This window comes from Salmo salar, chromosome ssa01, assembly GCF_905237065.1.
Source record: "Salmo salar chromosome ssa01, Ssal_v3.1, whole genome shotgun sequence".
NCBI lineage: Eukaryota > Metazoa > Chordata > Actinopteri > Salmoniformes > Salmonidae > Salmo > Salmo salar.
This window is the reverse complement of record NC_059442.1, coordinates 8,391,091-8,405,321: the sequence shown is the minus strand read 5'-3', so window position 1 is coordinate 8,405,321 and position 14,231 is coordinate 8,391,091. Positions and strand designations below refer to the sequence as shown.

Below are 14,231 nucleotides of genomic sequence, written 5' to 3'. Positions count from 1 at the left end.
AACAAAAGAGATGGTTTGGCTTTCTGAACAATGCCACAATGCAGTTCCCAGATGCATGGCCTTTCCCGTATCGTAAACAAAAGGTCTATTTGAAATAAGATCCCATTCAGAGAGTACTTACCACAATTAAAGCTGGAGGCCTTGAGCAACCTATGAGGGAGATAATTTAAATAAGGTCACTTAATCAACGGGAAGATTTCGGAGCATATGAGAAAACAAAATAACAGAATGCCTGTTTGGAGATTTTTAAATCTTCTATAAATGCTGGGCTCAGATGATACAGTGTCTGATGTTGAAAAATAGCAGTTCATCACATACGTTGGAATGTCTTCATCAGTGCATCCAAGCTTGACTGTACACCCTGTGAGAGGTGAGGCGGAAGAGATTCCAAACTTTGGTCGAGACCCGTAAATCTGAGAGAAAAAGGAAAGAGAGACATTAGTGCAGTCTTTTGTCAATCTGTACTTTACGAGGCAGTGCCTTGTACGTTTGTTTGGTGTAAAGTAGTCTCTTACATGGCATTGTAGGATTCACAGGTGATGTTTAGGGGGATATCAACCAATCTGCCAGGATGGAAGCTGGCCAGCAGAACAACCAGATTGACTTGGAACCACAGCTGGAAGTCTTTTGGCTCAAAAACGTCAAATTTGGGAGCAAGAGCCATCAAGGTCAGGTTTAGCATTGTGTCTCTTACGGCCGTGTTTGTGATGATAGTGATGTTTTCCTGTAAAATAAATGGTTCATGGTTTAGGAGGACATCCATTCATCCTGATTGTTTTGTCAGATGAATTTGTCGAGAGCCAGGTCTCACTGTACAAGGTCCATTCCAGCCAGAGAGTGATGTACTGACCTGCTTGGTGACTTCAACAAAAGTCACAAAGAACTCATTGAGCTGCTCTTCCCTTGGAGATTCCAGCAAGCTGATGAAAATGTTCTTCACAAGAGTCTCATTCTCCAGAGCGCCAGTGCTTGGGTCCAGTATCAATTCAGCTTTCTGGTTTGGTGAGAGGGAGTCTAGAACTGCCACCTGGAGTGAGGAAGACAACAGAATACAATGCATTAGCCCTCTAAATAGCCCTAATTCCACACATGAGCAATGTCAAACTAGTCAATTCTGATCATGCAAAGAACACTGGCAAACAATTGTTTTACCCCTGAGATGTTGAAGTCTTTGAGATCCGAATAGGTTGTGTACTTGGAGTATGAACCCAGGTTGATTGCAAGCCAGTCATTGTCATCGTGGATGTCCTGCCTGCAAGCTAAAAGACATGTGTGGCCGTTTTGATTATTGAAAAGTGGAGTACATTGATGTTATATTCAATAGACAAGGAAGCAACATGCCAAATGTTCACTCCTTTCAAACAAAGCACACTTCATCCAGCAGAGGCGACGAACAACCAAACAGAAAGCCAATGAGCACAACAACCTGCTTGGTGAGCCCTACCTGGTTCGTTGATGAGGTGTACAGATTTCCTCAGGTATTTCAGCAGGACTCTTGCGATTCCTTCTCTTCTATCCTGAGTCATTTCAGGGAAAGCGCTGTCCATTCCATTTACACTGTAAATGGGAAAAGATACACTCATGACGCTTCCATCCCACATTTGCAATAGATTTTAGTCATCGAATCCATGGCTAATTTTAGCAGGAAGATAGCCCCTACTCACATGACTTGGTAGTTGGTGCAGTTGACGTTTGAGGTAGCAATGGTGAGCATGACTTCATTAAAACTGGGGAGGATGGGAATCAGCTTTACTTCAAACCATGCAATCCAGTCCATCGTTTCGAACTCTGGGAATTGAAGGCTGATGATGTTGAATGTCTGATTCATCATCACATCTCTCACGGCTGGATGGATGTCGGGAATCTGTTGAAACACATGACCAGAGTTCCTCAACACTGCACAACTCATCACGGCATTCCATCGAGATTTGCCGGTAATAAATGAAAGTACAAGATTGATAGGTTTTCGTTGCTCAATTGTTGTCTTTCGCTATCCACCAAGGGAGACACAGGAAGACATGGGGATTGCTATTTGTCAAGATGAAATCATGCAGTTTGTTAATCTGAAACGTGCATTACCTCTTCCTTTGCGGTCAGTTGCGTCAGAAACTCGTCAACATTTTTGAAAGCGTCTCCTTCCTCCAGCCGCTTAAACACAAGTTTAATGTCATCTGTGTCATTCAATGGCCCAGAGGTCAATGTCAACTGTGCCAATTGGGTTGGGGTAAGCAGCGACAGTGATTCCTTCTACAAATAGAAAAGAAAAAAGAAAAGTGGCGCATGTCAGTGATTGGCACGGTATTGTTATTGAGGGGATAACCATCCAGACAAACACCTAGGCCACTTACGCTGGAGAAGTCAGGATTGAGGAGTTGTAACTCCTGCAGTTCTGCAAAAACAGAAAAGATGCCAAAGTTCCTCTGGAGCCAGTCCATGCTTCCACTGGTGTTTGAGACACAGCCGGGATCTGAAACAAAAGCAGAGTTAAACAAATGGACTTTAAGTTCCACTAAGCAGATGAGTTCAATGGATTGGCCCAGAGAAGTGTGGATGTTTTTGTGCTTTCCAGAACCATTTATTACCTGATGAGTCATTTCTTGAAAGGAATGGATAGATGTAATGAGTGAAGATCAATTGTTGTTGCTCTCTGTCCATGGAGGCTGATTGGTTGCTTAGAGCATCAATGCTGAAAGAGAACAGAGCCTATGTTACCTATGTTATCTTGACTTCTTATTCAATTGTAGGCATATCACCAATTGTATTGACGATGGCATTGGGTATCATGGCTTTACATACACAATTTGGTAGGTCTGACAACTGAAGTTCTTTGAGCTGAGACAGGAGAGGAAATTCCTAGATGTAGATGCCAAGAATGGACGGAGCATCTTCTGGAACAACTTGGCCACGAAACTGGCGTCGTTCAGCTGTGCATTAATGAAGTTGTTGATTTTGACATCTCCAATGGCATCAAGGACATGTGGCATAGCTGGACTGCTGATGTTGGGGTTCTGGAAAGGTATAAACAGATGTATATTGACAAAATCCACACATATTGCCAACATTTTGTTGTAATTCTGGGATTCAACATACCATGCTGGAGTAATCCAGAAGAGCCTGGTCCAGAACAGCAGCATTGTTTTGGAAGAACAGCTTCCACATTTCTGCTGAGTAAGTCTTTTTGCTCGACAATTGGCATTTCAGGATCGTCACCAAGTTGTCCGCTGACAGAAGGGTTGTCTTAAAGAAAAGAATGCAGGGACGTGAACCAAATTAGACAACTGTGACATCAACATGAGTAACATCAATAAAGAAGATGAGGACGAGAGAAATGTATCTGTTGCTACTGACAACATTCAGTGATGAATTGAACAAGCTTACTGAGGAACAGGCATATTCAGAGATGTTGAAATTGCAAAGGAACTCAGAGGAATTGCCAATCGACATTTGTTGCTTCAGTTGTGTGCTGTAGGAAACGGTAATGGGAAAAATACATGATTAGTTTACAAATGATACCTTGTGTGTCTCAACATCTTACAACCTGCACTGTGCAAGACAGCACTGAACCCACCTGTTAAATCCAGCACAAAGTTGTTTCTCTGCAAAAGAGAACATAAAAACAATAGTTCTTCAGACACAAATCATAAATTGCCAATCTGATTCAAGAAAATGTAAATTGCACAGCTAGCATCAACTTACCATTGACCAATGTTTCTTTGCACTATATGGGGGGGAAATAATATTGTTACCAGTGTGAAATTAAATGAGAAAACAAAAGAGATGCTTTGGCTTTCTGAACAATGCCACAATGCAGTTCCCAGATGCATGGCCTTTCCCGTATCGTAAACAAAAGGTCTATTTGAAATAAGATCCCATTCAGAGAGTACTTACCACAATTAAAGCTGGAGGCCTTGAGCAACCTATGAGGGAGATAATTTAAATAAGGTCACTTAATCAACGGGAAGATTTCGGAGCATATGAGAAAACAAAATAACAGAATGCCTGTTTGGAGATTTTTAAATCTTCTATAAATGCTGGGCTCAGATGATACAGTGTCTGATGTTGAAAAATAGCAGTTCATCACATACGTTGGAATGTCTTCATCAGTGCATCCAAGCTTGACTGTACACCCTGTGAGAGGTGAGGCGGAAGAGATTCCAAACTTTGGTCGAGACCCGTAAATCTGAGAGAAAAAGGAAAGAGAGACATTAGTGCAGTCTTTTGTCAATCTGTACTTTACGAGGCAGTGCCTTGTACGTTTGTTTGGTGTAAAGTAGTCTCTTACATGGCATTGTAGGATTCACAGGTGATGTTTAGGGGGATATCAACCAATCTGCCAGGATGGAAGCTGGCCAGCAGAACAACCAGATTGACTTGGAACCACAGCTGGAAGTCTTTTGGCTCAAAAACGTCAAATTTGGGAGCAAGAGCCATCAAGGTCAGGTTTAGCATTGTGTCTCTTACGGCCGTGTTTGTGATGATAGTGATGTTTTCCTGTAAAATAAATGGTTCATGGTTTAGGAGGACATCCATTCATCCTGATTGTTTTGTCAGATGAATTTGTCGAGAGCCAGGTCTCACTGTACAAGGTCCATTCCAGCCAGAGAGTGATGTACTGACCTGCTTGGTGACTTCAACAAAAGTCACAAAGAACTCATTGAGCTGCTCTTCCCTTGGAGATTCCAGCAAGCTGATGAAAATGTTCTTCACAAGAGTCTCATTCTCCAGAGCGCCAGTGCTTGGGTCCAGTATCAATTCAGCTTTCTGGTTTGGTGAGAGGGAGTCTAGAACTGCCACCTGGAGTGAAGAAGACAACAGAATACAATGCATTAGCCCTCTAAATAGCCCTAATTCCACACATGAGCAATGTCAAACTAGTCAATTCTGATCATGCAAAGAACACTGGCAAACAATTGTTTTACCCCTGAGATGTTGAAGTCTTTGAGATCCGAATAGGTTGTGTACTTGGAGTATGAACCCAGGTTGATTGCAAGCCAGTCATTGTCATCGTGGATGTCCTGCCTGCAAGCTAAAAGACATGTGTGGCCGTTTTGATTATTGAAAAGTGGAGTACATTGATGTTATATTCAATAGACAAGGAAGCAACATGCCAAATGTTCACTCCTTTCAAACAAAGCACACTTCATCCAGCAGAGGCGACGAACAACCAAACAGAAAGCCAATGAGCACAACAACCTGCTTGGTGAGCCCTACCTGGTTCGTTGATGAGGTGTACAGATTTCCTCAGGTATTTCAGCAGGACTCTTGCGATTCCTTCTCTTCTATCCTGAGTCATTTCAGGGAAAGCGCTGTCCATTCCATTTACACTGTAAATGGGAAAAGATACACTCATGACGCTTCCATCCCACATTTGCAATAGATTTTAGTCATCGAATCCATGGCTAATTTTAGCAGGAAGATAGCCCCTACTCACATGACTTGGTAGTTGGTGCAGTTGACGTTTGAGGTAGCAATGGTGAGCATGACTTCATTAAAACTGGGGAGGATGGGAATCAGCTTTACTTCAAACCATGCAATCCAGTCCATCGTTTCGAACTCTGGGAATTGAAGGCTGATGATGTTGAATGTCTGATTCATCATCACATCTCTCACGGCTGGATGGATGTCGGGAATCTGTTGAAACACATGACCAGAGTTCCTCAACACTGCACAACTCATCACGGCATTCCATCGAGATTTGCCGGTAATAAATGAAAGTACAAGATTGATAGGTTTCTCGTTGCTCAATTGTTGTCTTTCGCTATCCACCAAGGGAGACACAGGAAGACATGGGGATTGCTATTTGTCAAGATGAAATCATGCAGTTTGTTAATCTGAAACGTGCATTACCTCTTCCTTTGCGGTCAGTTGCGTCAGAAACTCGTCAACATTTTTGAAAGCGTCTCCTTCCTCCAGCCGCTTAAACACAAGTTTAATGTCATCTGTGTCATTCAATGGCCCAGAGGTCAATGTCAACTGTGCCAATTGGGTTGGGGTAAGCAGCGACAGTGATTCCTTCTACAAATAGAAAAGAAAAAGAAAAGTGGCGCATGTCAGTGATTGGCACGGTATTGTTATTGAGGGGATAACCATCCAGACAAACACCTAGGCCACTTACGCTGGAGAAGTCAGGATTGAGGAGTTGTAACTCCTGCAGTTCTGCAAAAACAGAAAAGATGCCAAAGTTCCTCTGGAGCCAGTCCATGCTTCCACTGGTGTTTGAGACACAGCCGGGATCTGAAACAAAAGCAGAGTTAAACAAATGGACTTTAAGTTCCACTAAGCAGATGAGTTCAATGGATTGGCCCAGAGAAGTGTGGATGTTTTTGTGCTTTCCGGAACCATTTATTACCTGATGAGTCATTTCTTGAAAGGAATGGATAGATGTAATGAGTGAAGATCAATTGTTGTTGCTCTCTGTCCATGGAGGCTGATTGGTTGCTTAGAGCATCAATGCTGAAAGAGAACAGAGCCTATGTTACCTATGTTATCTTGACTTCTTATTCAATTGTAGGCATATCACCAATTGTATTGACGATGGCATTGGGTATCATGGCTTTACATACACAATTTGGTAGGTCTGACAACTGAAGTTCTTTGAGCTGAGACAGGAGAGGAAATTCCTAGATGTAGATGCCAAGAATGGACGGAGCATCTTCTGGAACAACTTGGCCACGAAACTGGCGTCGTTCAGCTGTGCATTAATGAAGTTGTTGATTTTGACATCTCCAATGGCATCAAGGACATGTGGCATAGCTGGACTGCTGATGTTGGGGTTCTGGAAAGGTATAAACAGATGTATATTGACAAAATCCACACATATTGCCAACATTTTGTTGTAATTCTGGGATTCAACATACCATGCTGGAGTAATCCAGAAGAGCCTGGTCCAGAACAGCAGCATTGTTTTGGAAGAACAGCTTCCACATTTCTGCTGAGTAAGTCTTTTTGCTCGACAATTGGCATTTCAGGATCGTCACCAAGTTGTCCGCTGACAGAAGGGTTGTCTTAAAGAAAAGAATGCAGGGACGTGAACCAAATTAGACAACTGTGACATCAACATGAGTAACATCAATAAAGAAGATGAGGACGAGAGAAATGTATCTGTTGCTACTGACAACATTCAGTGATGAATTGAAAAAGCTTACTGAGGAACAGGCATATTCAGAGATGTTGAAATTGCAAAGGAACTCAGAGGAATTGCCAATCGACATTTGTTGCTTCAGTTGTGTGCTGTAGGAAACGGTAATGGAAAAAATACATGATTAGTTTACAAATGATACCTTGTGTGTCTCAACGTCTTACAACCTGCACTGTGCAAGACAGCACTGAACCCACCTGTTAAATCCAGCACAAAGTTGTTTCTCTGCAAAAGAGAACATAAAAACAATAGTTCTTCAGACACAAATCATAAATTGCCAATCTGATTCAAGAAAATGTAAATTGCACAGCTAGCATCAACTTACCATTGACCAATGTTTCTTTGCACTATATGGGGGGAAATAATATTGTTACCAGTGTGAAATTAAATGAGAAAACAAAAGAGATGCTTTGGCTTTCTGAACAATGCCACAATGCAGTTCCCAGATGCATGGCCTTTCCCGTATCGTAAACAAAAGGTCTATTTGAAATAAGATCCCATTCAGAGAGTACTTACCACAATTAAAGCTGGAGGCCTTGAGCAACCTATGAGGGAGATAATTTAAATAAGGTCACTTAATCAACGGGAAGATTTCGGAGCATATGAGAAAACAAAATAACAGAATGCCTGTTTGGAGATTTTTAAATCTTCTATAAATGCTGGGCTCAGATGATACAGTGTCTGATGTTGAAAAATAGCAGTTTATCACATACGTTGGAATGTCTTCATCAGTGCATCCAAGCTTGACTGTACACCCTGTGAGAGGTGAGGCGGAAGAGATTCCAAACTTTGGTCGAGACCCGTAAATCTGAGAGAAAAAGGAAAGAGAGACATTAGTGCAGTCTTTTGTCAATCTGTACTTTACGAGGCAGTGCCTTGTACGTTTGTTTGGTGTAAAGTAGTCTCTTACATGGCATTGTAGGATTCACAGGTGATGTTTAGGGGGATATCAACCAATCTGCCAGGATGGAAGCTGGCCAGCAGAACAACCAGATTGACTTGGAACCACAGCTGGAAGTCTTTTGGCTCAAAAACGTCAAATTTGGGAGCAAGAGCCATCAAGGTCAGGTTTAGCATTGTGTCTCTTACGGCCGTGTTTGTGATGATAGTGATGTTTTCCTGTAAAATAAATGGTTCATGGTTTAGGAGGACATCCATTCATCCTGATTGTTTTGTCAGATGAATTTGTCGAGAGCCAGGTCTCACTGTACAAGGTCCATTCCAGCCAGAGAGTGATGTACTGACCTGCTTGGTGACTTCAACAAAAGTCACAAAGAACTCATTGAGCTGCTCTTCCCTTGGAGATTCCAGCAAGCTGATGAAAATGTTCTTCACAAGAGTCTCATTCTCCAGAGCGCCAGTGCTTGGGTCCAGTATCAATTCAGCTTTCTGGTTTGGTGAGAGGGAGTCTAGAACTGCCACCTGGAGTGAAGAAGACAACAGAATACAATGCATTAGCCCTCTAAATAGCCCTAATTCCACACATGAGCAATGTCAAACTAGTCAATTCTGATCATGCAAAGAACACTGGCAAACAATTGTTTTACCCCTGAGATGTTGAAGTCTTTGAGATCCGAATAGGTTGTGTACTTGGAGTATGAACCCAGGTTGATTGCAAGCCAGTCATTGTCATCGTGGATGTCCTGCCTGCAAGCTAAAAGACATGTGTGGCCGTTTTGATTATTGAAAAGTGGAGTACATTGATGTTATATTCAATAGACAAGGAAGCAACATGCCAAATGTTCACTCCTTTCAAACAAAGCACACTTCATCCAGCAGAGGCGACGAACAACCAAACAGAAAGCCAATGAGCACAACAACCTGCTTGGTGAGCCCTACCTGGTTCGTTGATGAGGTGTACAGATTTCCTCAGGTATTTCAGCAGGACTCTTGCGATTCCTTCTCTTCTATCCTGAGTCATTTCAGGGAAAGCGCTGTCCATTCCATTTACACTGTAAATGGGAAAAGATACACTCATGACGCTTCCATCCCACATTTGCAATAGATTTTAGTCATCGAATCCATGGCTAATTTTAGCAGGAAGATAGCCCCTACTCACATGACTTGGTAGTTGGTGCAGTTGACGTTTGAGGTAGCAATGGTGAGCATGACTTCATTAAAACTGGGGAGGATGGGAATCAGCTTTACTTCAAACCATGCAATCCAGTCCATCGTTTCGAACTCTGGGAATTGAAGGCTGATGATGTTGAATGTCTGATTCATCATCACATCTCTCACGGCTGGATGGATGTCGGGAATCTGTTGAAACACATGACCAGAGTTCCTCAACACTGCACAACTCATCACGGCATTCCATCGAGATTTGCCGGTAATAAATGAAAGTACAAGATTGATAGGTTTCTCGTTGCTCAATTGTTGTCTTTCGCTATCCACCAAGGGAGACACAGGAAGACATGGGGATTGCTATTTGTCAAGATGAAATCATGCAGTTTGTTAATCTGAAACGTGCATTACCTCTTCCTTTGCGGTCAGTTGCGTCAGAAACTCGTCAACATTTTTGAAAGCGTCTCCTTCCTCCAGCCGCTTAAACACAAGTTTAATGTCATCTGTGTCATTCAATGGCCCAGAGGTCAATGTCAACTGTGCCAATTGGGTTGGGGTAAGCAGCGACAGTGATTCCTTCTACAAATAGAAAAAGAAAAAGAAAAGTGGCGCATGTCAGTGATTGGCACGGTATTGTTATTGAGGGGATAACCATCCAGACAAACACCTAGGCCACTTACGCTGGAGAAGTCAGGATTGAGGAGTTGTAACTCCTGCAGTTCTGCAAAAACAGAAAAGATGCCAAAGTTCCTCTGGAGCCAGTCCATGCTTCCACTGGTGTTTGAGACACAGCCGGGATCTGAAACAAAAGCAGAGTTAAACAAATGGACTTTAAGTTCCACTAAGCAGATGAGTTCAATGGATTGGCCCAGAGAAGTGTGGATGTTTTTGTGCTTTCCGGAACCATTTATTACCTGATGAGTCATTTCTTGAAAGGAATGGATAGATGTAATGAGTGAAGATCAATTGTTGTTGCTCTCTGTCCATGGAGGCTGATTGGTTGCTTAGAGCATCAATGCTGAAAGAGAACAGAGCCTATGTTACCTATGTTATCTTGACTTCTTATTCAATTGTAGGCATATCACCAATTGTATTGACGATGGCATTGGGTATCATGGCTTTACATACACAATTTGGTAGGTCTGACAACTGAAGTTCTTTGAGCTGAGACAGGAGAGGAAATTCCTAGATGTAGATGCCAAGAATGGACGGAGCATCTTCTGGAACAACTTGGCCACGAAACTGGCGTCGTTCAGCTGTGCATTAATGAAGTTGTTGATTTTGACATCTCCAATGGCATCAAGGACATGTGGCATAGCTGGACTGCTGATGTTGGGGTTCTGGAAAGGTATAAACAGATGTATATTGACAAAATCCACACATATTGCCAACATTTTGTTGTAATTCTGGGATTCAACATACCATGCTGGAGTAATCCAGAAGAGCCTGGTCCAGAACAGCAGCATTGTTTTGGAAGAACAGCTTCCACATTTCTGCTGAGTAAGTCTTTTTGCTCGACAATTGGCATTTCAGGATCGTCACCAAGTTGTCCGCTGACAGAAGGGTTGTCTTAAAGAAAAGAATGCAGGGACGTGAACCAAATTAGACAACTGTGACATCAACATGAGTAACATCAATAAAGAAGATGAGGACGAGAGAAATGTATCTGTTGCTACTGACAACATTCAGTGATGAATTGAAAAAGCTTACTGAGGAACAGGCATATTCAGAGATGTTGAAATTGCAAAGGAACTCAGAGGAATTGCCAATCGACATTTGTTGCTTCAGTTGTGTGCTGTAGGAAACGGTAATGGAAAAAATACATGATTAGTTTACAAATGATACCTTGTGTGTCTCAACGTCTTACAACCTGCACTGTGCAAGACAGCACTGAACCCACCTGTTAAATCCAGCACAAAGTTGTTTCTCTGCAAAAGAGAACATAAAAACAATAGTTCTTCAGACACAAATCATAAATTGCCAATCTGATTCAAGAAAATGTAAATTGCACAGCTAGCATCAACTTACCATTGACCAATGTTTCTTTGCACTATATGGGGGGAAATAATATTGTTACCAGTGTGAAATTAAATGAGAAAACAAAAGAGATGCTTTGGCTTTCTGAACAATGCCACAATGCAGTTCCCAGATGCATGGCCTTTCCCGTATCGTAAACAAAAGGTCTATTTGAAATAAGATCCCATTCAGAGAGTACTTACCACAATTAAAGCTGGAGGCCTTGAGCAACCTATGAGGGAGATAATTTAAATAAGGTCACTTAATCAACGGGAAGATTTCGGAGCATATGAGAAAACAAAATAACAGAATGCCTGTTTGGAGATTTTTAAATCTTCTATAAATGCTGGGCTCAGATGATACAGTGTCTGATGTTGAAAAATAGCAGTTTATCACATACGTTGGAATGTCTTCATCAGTGCATCCAAGCTTGACTGTACACCCTGTGAGAGGTGAGGCGGAAGAGATTCCAAACTTTGGTCGAGACCCGTAAATCTGAGAGAAAAAGGAAAGAGAGACATTAGTGCAGTCTTTTGTCAATCTGTACTTTACGAGGCAGTGCCTTGTACGTTTGTTTGGTGTAAAGTAGTCTCTTACATGGCATTGTAGGATTCACAGGTGATGTTTAGGGGGATATCAACCAATCTGCCAGGATGGAAGCTGGCCAGCAGAACAACCAGATTGACTTGGAACCACAGCTGGAAGTCTTTTGGCTCAAAAACGTCAAATTTGGGAGCAAGAGCCATCAAGGTCAGGTTTAGCATTGTGTCTCTTACGGCCGTGTTTGTGATGATAGTGATGTTTTCCTGTAAAATAAATGGTTCATGGTTTAGGAGGACATCCATTCATCCTGATTGTTTTGTCAGATGAATTTGTCGAGAGCCAGGTCTCACTGTACAAGGTCCATTCCAGCCAGAGAGTGATGTACTGACCTGCTTGGTGACTTCAACAAAAGTCACAAAGAACTCATTGAGCTGCTCTTCCCTTGGAGATTCCAGCAAGCTGATGAAAATGTTCTTCACAAGAGTCTCATTCTCCAGAGCGCCAGTGCTTGGGTCCAGTATCAATTCAGCTTTCTGGTTTGGTGAGAGGGAGTCTAGAACTGCCACCTGGAGTGAAGAAGACAACAGAATACAATGCATTAGCCCTCTAAATAGCCCTAATTCCACACATGAGCAATGTCAAACTAGTCAATTCTGATCATGCAAAGAACACTGGCAAACAATTGTTTTACCCCTGAGATGTTGAAGTCTTTGAGATCCGAATAGGTTGTGTACTTGGAGTATGAACCCAGGTTGATTGCAAGCCAGTCATTGTCATCGTGGATGTCCTGCCTGCAAGCTAAAAGACATGTGTGGCCGTTTTGATTATTGAAAAGTGGAGTACATTGATGTTATATTCAATAGACAAGGAAGCAACATGCCAAATGTTCACTCCTTTCAAACAAAGCACACTTCATCCAGCAGAGGCGACGAACAACCAAACAGAAAGCCAATGAGCACAACAACCTGCTTGGTGAGCCCTACCTGGTTCGTTGATGAGGTGTACAGATTTCCTCAGGTATTTCAGCAGGACTCTTGCGATTCCTTCTCTTCTATTCTGAGTCATTTCAGGGAAAGCGCTGTCCATTCCATTTACACTGTAAATGGGAAAAGATACACTCATGACGCTTCCATCCCACATTTGCAATAGATTTTAGTCATCGAATCCATGGCTAATTTTAGCAGGAAGATAGCCCCTACTCACATGACTTGGTAGTTGGTGCAGTTGACGTTTGAGGTAGCAATGGTGAGCATGACTTCATTAAAACTGGGGAGGATGGGAATCAGCTTTACTTCAAACCATGCAATCCAGTCCATCGTTTCGAACTCTGGGAATTGAAGGCTGATGATGTTGAATGTCTGATTCATCATCACATCTCTCACGGCTGGATGGATGTCGGGAATCTGTTGAAACACATGACCAGAGTTCCTCAACACTGCACAACTCATCACGGCATTCCATCGAGATTTGCCGGTAATAAATGAAAGTACAAGATTGATAGGTTTCTCGTTGCTCAATTGTTGTCTTTCGCTATCCACCAAGGGAGACACAGGAAGACATGGGGATTGCTATTTGTCAAGATGAAATCATGCAGTTTGTTAATCTGAAACGTGCATTACCTCTTCCTTTGCGGTCAGTTGCGTCAGAAACTCGTCAACATTTTTGAAAGCGTCTCCTTCCTCCAGCCGCTTAAACACAAGTTTAATGTCATCTGTGTCATTCAATGGCCCAGAGGTCAATGTCAACTGTGCCAATTGGGTTGGGGTAAGCAGCGACAGTGATTCCTTCTACAAATAGAAAAGAAAAAAGAAAAGTGGCGCATGTCAGTGATTGGCACGGTATTGTTATTGAGGGGATAACCATCCAGACAAACACCTAGGCCACTTACGCTGGAGAAGTCAGGATTGAGGAGTTGTAACTCCTGCAGTTCTGCAAAAACAGAAAAGATGCCAAAGTTCCTCTGGAGCCAGTCCATGCTTCCACTGGTGTTTGAGACACAGCCGGGATCTGAAACAAAAGCAGAGTTAAACAAATGGACTTTAAGTTCCACTAAGCAGATGAGTTCAATGGATTGGCCCAGAGAAGTGTGGATGTTTTTGTGCTTTCCGGAACCATTTATTACCTGATGAGTCATTTCTTGAAAGGAATGGATAGATGTAATGAGTGAAGATCAATTGTTGTTGCTCTCTGTCCATGGAGGCTGATTGGTTGCTTAGAGCATCAATGCTGAAAGAGAACAGAGCCTATGTTACCTATGTTATCTTGACTTCTTATTCAATTGTAGGCATATCACCAATTGTATTGACGATGGCATTGGGTATCATGGCTTTACATACACAATTTGGTAGGTCTGACAACTGAAGTTCTTTGAGCTGAGACAGGAGAGGAAATTCCTAGATGTAGATGCCAAGAATGGACGGAGCATCTTCTGGAACAACTTGGCCCACGAAACTGGCGTCGTTCAGCTGTG

At 42.4% G+C, this 14,231-nt stretch overlaps 1 protein-coding gene across 1 annotated transcript in view; it reads right to left on the bottom strand.

Annotated features, from left to right (window-relative positions):
• The window catches only part of LOC106606833 (uncharacterized), a 42,474-nt gene extending 28,275 nt beyond the window's left edge, over positions 1 to 14,199 (bottom strand). The window contains exons 1-56 of the mRNA XM_045712327.1: positions 14,098 to 14,199; positions 13,884 to 13,987; positions 13,650 to 13,768; positions 13,381 to 13,548; positions 12,965 to 13,164; positions 12,745 to 12,857; positions 12,453 to 12,559; positions 12,151 to 12,327; positions 11,816 to 12,024; positions 11,619 to 11,713; positions 11,422 to 11,450; positions 11,231 to 11,252; positions 11,103 to 11,130; positions 10,913 to 10,997; positions 10,625 to 10,771; positions 10,331 to 10,542; positions 10,117 to 10,220; positions 9,883 to 10,001; positions 9,614 to 9,781; positions 9,198 to 9,397; positions 8,978 to 9,090; positions 8,686 to 8,792; positions 8,384 to 8,560; positions 8,049 to 8,257; positions 7,852 to 7,946; positions 7,655 to 7,683; positions 7,464 to 7,485; positions 7,336 to 7,363; positions 7,146 to 7,230; positions 6,858 to 7,004; positions 6,564 to 6,775; positions 6,350 to 6,453; positions 6,116 to 6,234; positions 5,848 to 6,015; positions 5,432 to 5,631; positions 5,212 to 5,324; positions 4,920 to 5,026; positions 4,618 to 4,794; positions 4,283 to 4,491; positions 4,086 to 4,180; positions 3,889 to 3,917; positions 3,697 to 3,718; positions 3,569 to 3,596; positions 3,379 to 3,463; positions 3,091 to 3,237; positions 2,797 to 3,008; positions 2,583 to 2,686; positions 2,349 to 2,467; positions 2,080 to 2,247; positions 1,665 to 1,864; positions 1,445 to 1,557; positions 1,153 to 1,259; positions 851 to 1,027; positions 516 to 724; positions 319 to 413; positions 122 to 150 (exon numbers count right to left, since the gene is read on the bottom strand). Coding sequence (XP_045568283.1) covers positions 122 to 150; positions 319 to 413; positions 516 to 724; positions 851 to 1,027; positions 1,153 to 1,259; positions 1,445 to 1,557; positions 1,665 to 1,864; positions 2,080 to 2,247; positions 2,349 to 2,467; positions 2,583 to 2,686; positions 2,797 to 3,008; positions 3,091 to 3,237; positions 3,379 to 3,463; positions 3,569 to 3,596; positions 3,697 to 3,718; positions 3,889 to 3,917; positions 4,086 to 4,180; positions 4,283 to 4,491; positions 4,618 to 4,794; positions 4,920 to 5,026; positions 5,212 to 5,324; positions 5,432 to 5,631; positions 5,848 to 6,015; positions 6,116 to 6,234; positions 6,350 to 6,453; positions 6,564 to 6,775; positions 6,858 to 7,004; positions 7,146 to 7,230; positions 7,336 to 7,363; positions 7,464 to 7,485; positions 7,655 to 7,683; positions 7,852 to 7,946; positions 8,049 to 8,257; positions 8,384 to 8,560; positions 8,686 to 8,792; positions 8,978 to 9,090; positions 9,198 to 9,397; positions 9,614 to 9,781; positions 9,883 to 10,001; positions 10,117 to 10,220; positions 10,331 to 10,542; positions 10,625 to 10,771; positions 10,913 to 10,997; positions 11,103 to 11,130; positions 11,231 to 11,252; positions 11,422 to 11,450; positions 11,619 to 11,713; positions 11,816 to 12,024; positions 12,151 to 12,327; positions 12,453 to 12,559; positions 12,745 to 12,857; positions 12,965 to 13,164; positions 13,381 to 13,548; positions 13,650 to 13,768; positions 13,884 to 13,987; positions 14,098 to 14,186 — 6,855 coding nt within the window. The 5' untranslated portion in view covers positions 14,187 to 14,199. The remainder of the gene's footprint in view (positions 1 to 121; positions 151 to 318; positions 414 to 515; positions 725 to 850; positions 1,028 to 1,152; positions 1,260 to 1,444; positions 1,558 to 1,664; positions 1,865 to 2,079; positions 2,248 to 2,348; positions 2,468 to 2,582; positions 2,687 to 2,796; positions 3,009 to 3,090; positions 3,238 to 3,378; positions 3,464 to 3,568; positions 3,597 to 3,696; positions 3,719 to 3,888; positions 3,918 to 4,085; positions 4,181 to 4,282; positions 4,492 to 4,617; positions 4,795 to 4,919; positions 5,027 to 5,211; positions 5,325 to 5,431; positions 5,632 to 5,847; positions 6,016 to 6,115; positions 6,235 to 6,349; positions 6,454 to 6,563; positions 6,776 to 6,857; positions 7,005 to 7,145; positions 7,231 to 7,335; positions 7,364 to 7,463; positions 7,486 to 7,654; positions 7,684 to 7,851; positions 7,947 to 8,048; positions 8,258 to 8,383; positions 8,561 to 8,685; positions 8,793 to 8,977; positions 9,091 to 9,197; positions 9,398 to 9,613; positions 9,782 to 9,882; positions 10,002 to 10,116; positions 10,221 to 10,330; positions 10,543 to 10,624; positions 10,772 to 10,912; positions 10,998 to 11,102; positions 11,131 to 11,230; positions 11,253 to 11,421; positions 11,451 to 11,618; positions 11,714 to 11,815; positions 12,025 to 12,150; positions 12,328 to 12,452; positions 12,560 to 12,744; positions 12,858 to 12,964; positions 13,165 to 13,380; positions 13,549 to 13,649; positions 13,769 to 13,883; positions 13,988 to 14,097) is intronic.
• Positions 14,200 to 14,231: the final 32 nt, after the last annotated feature.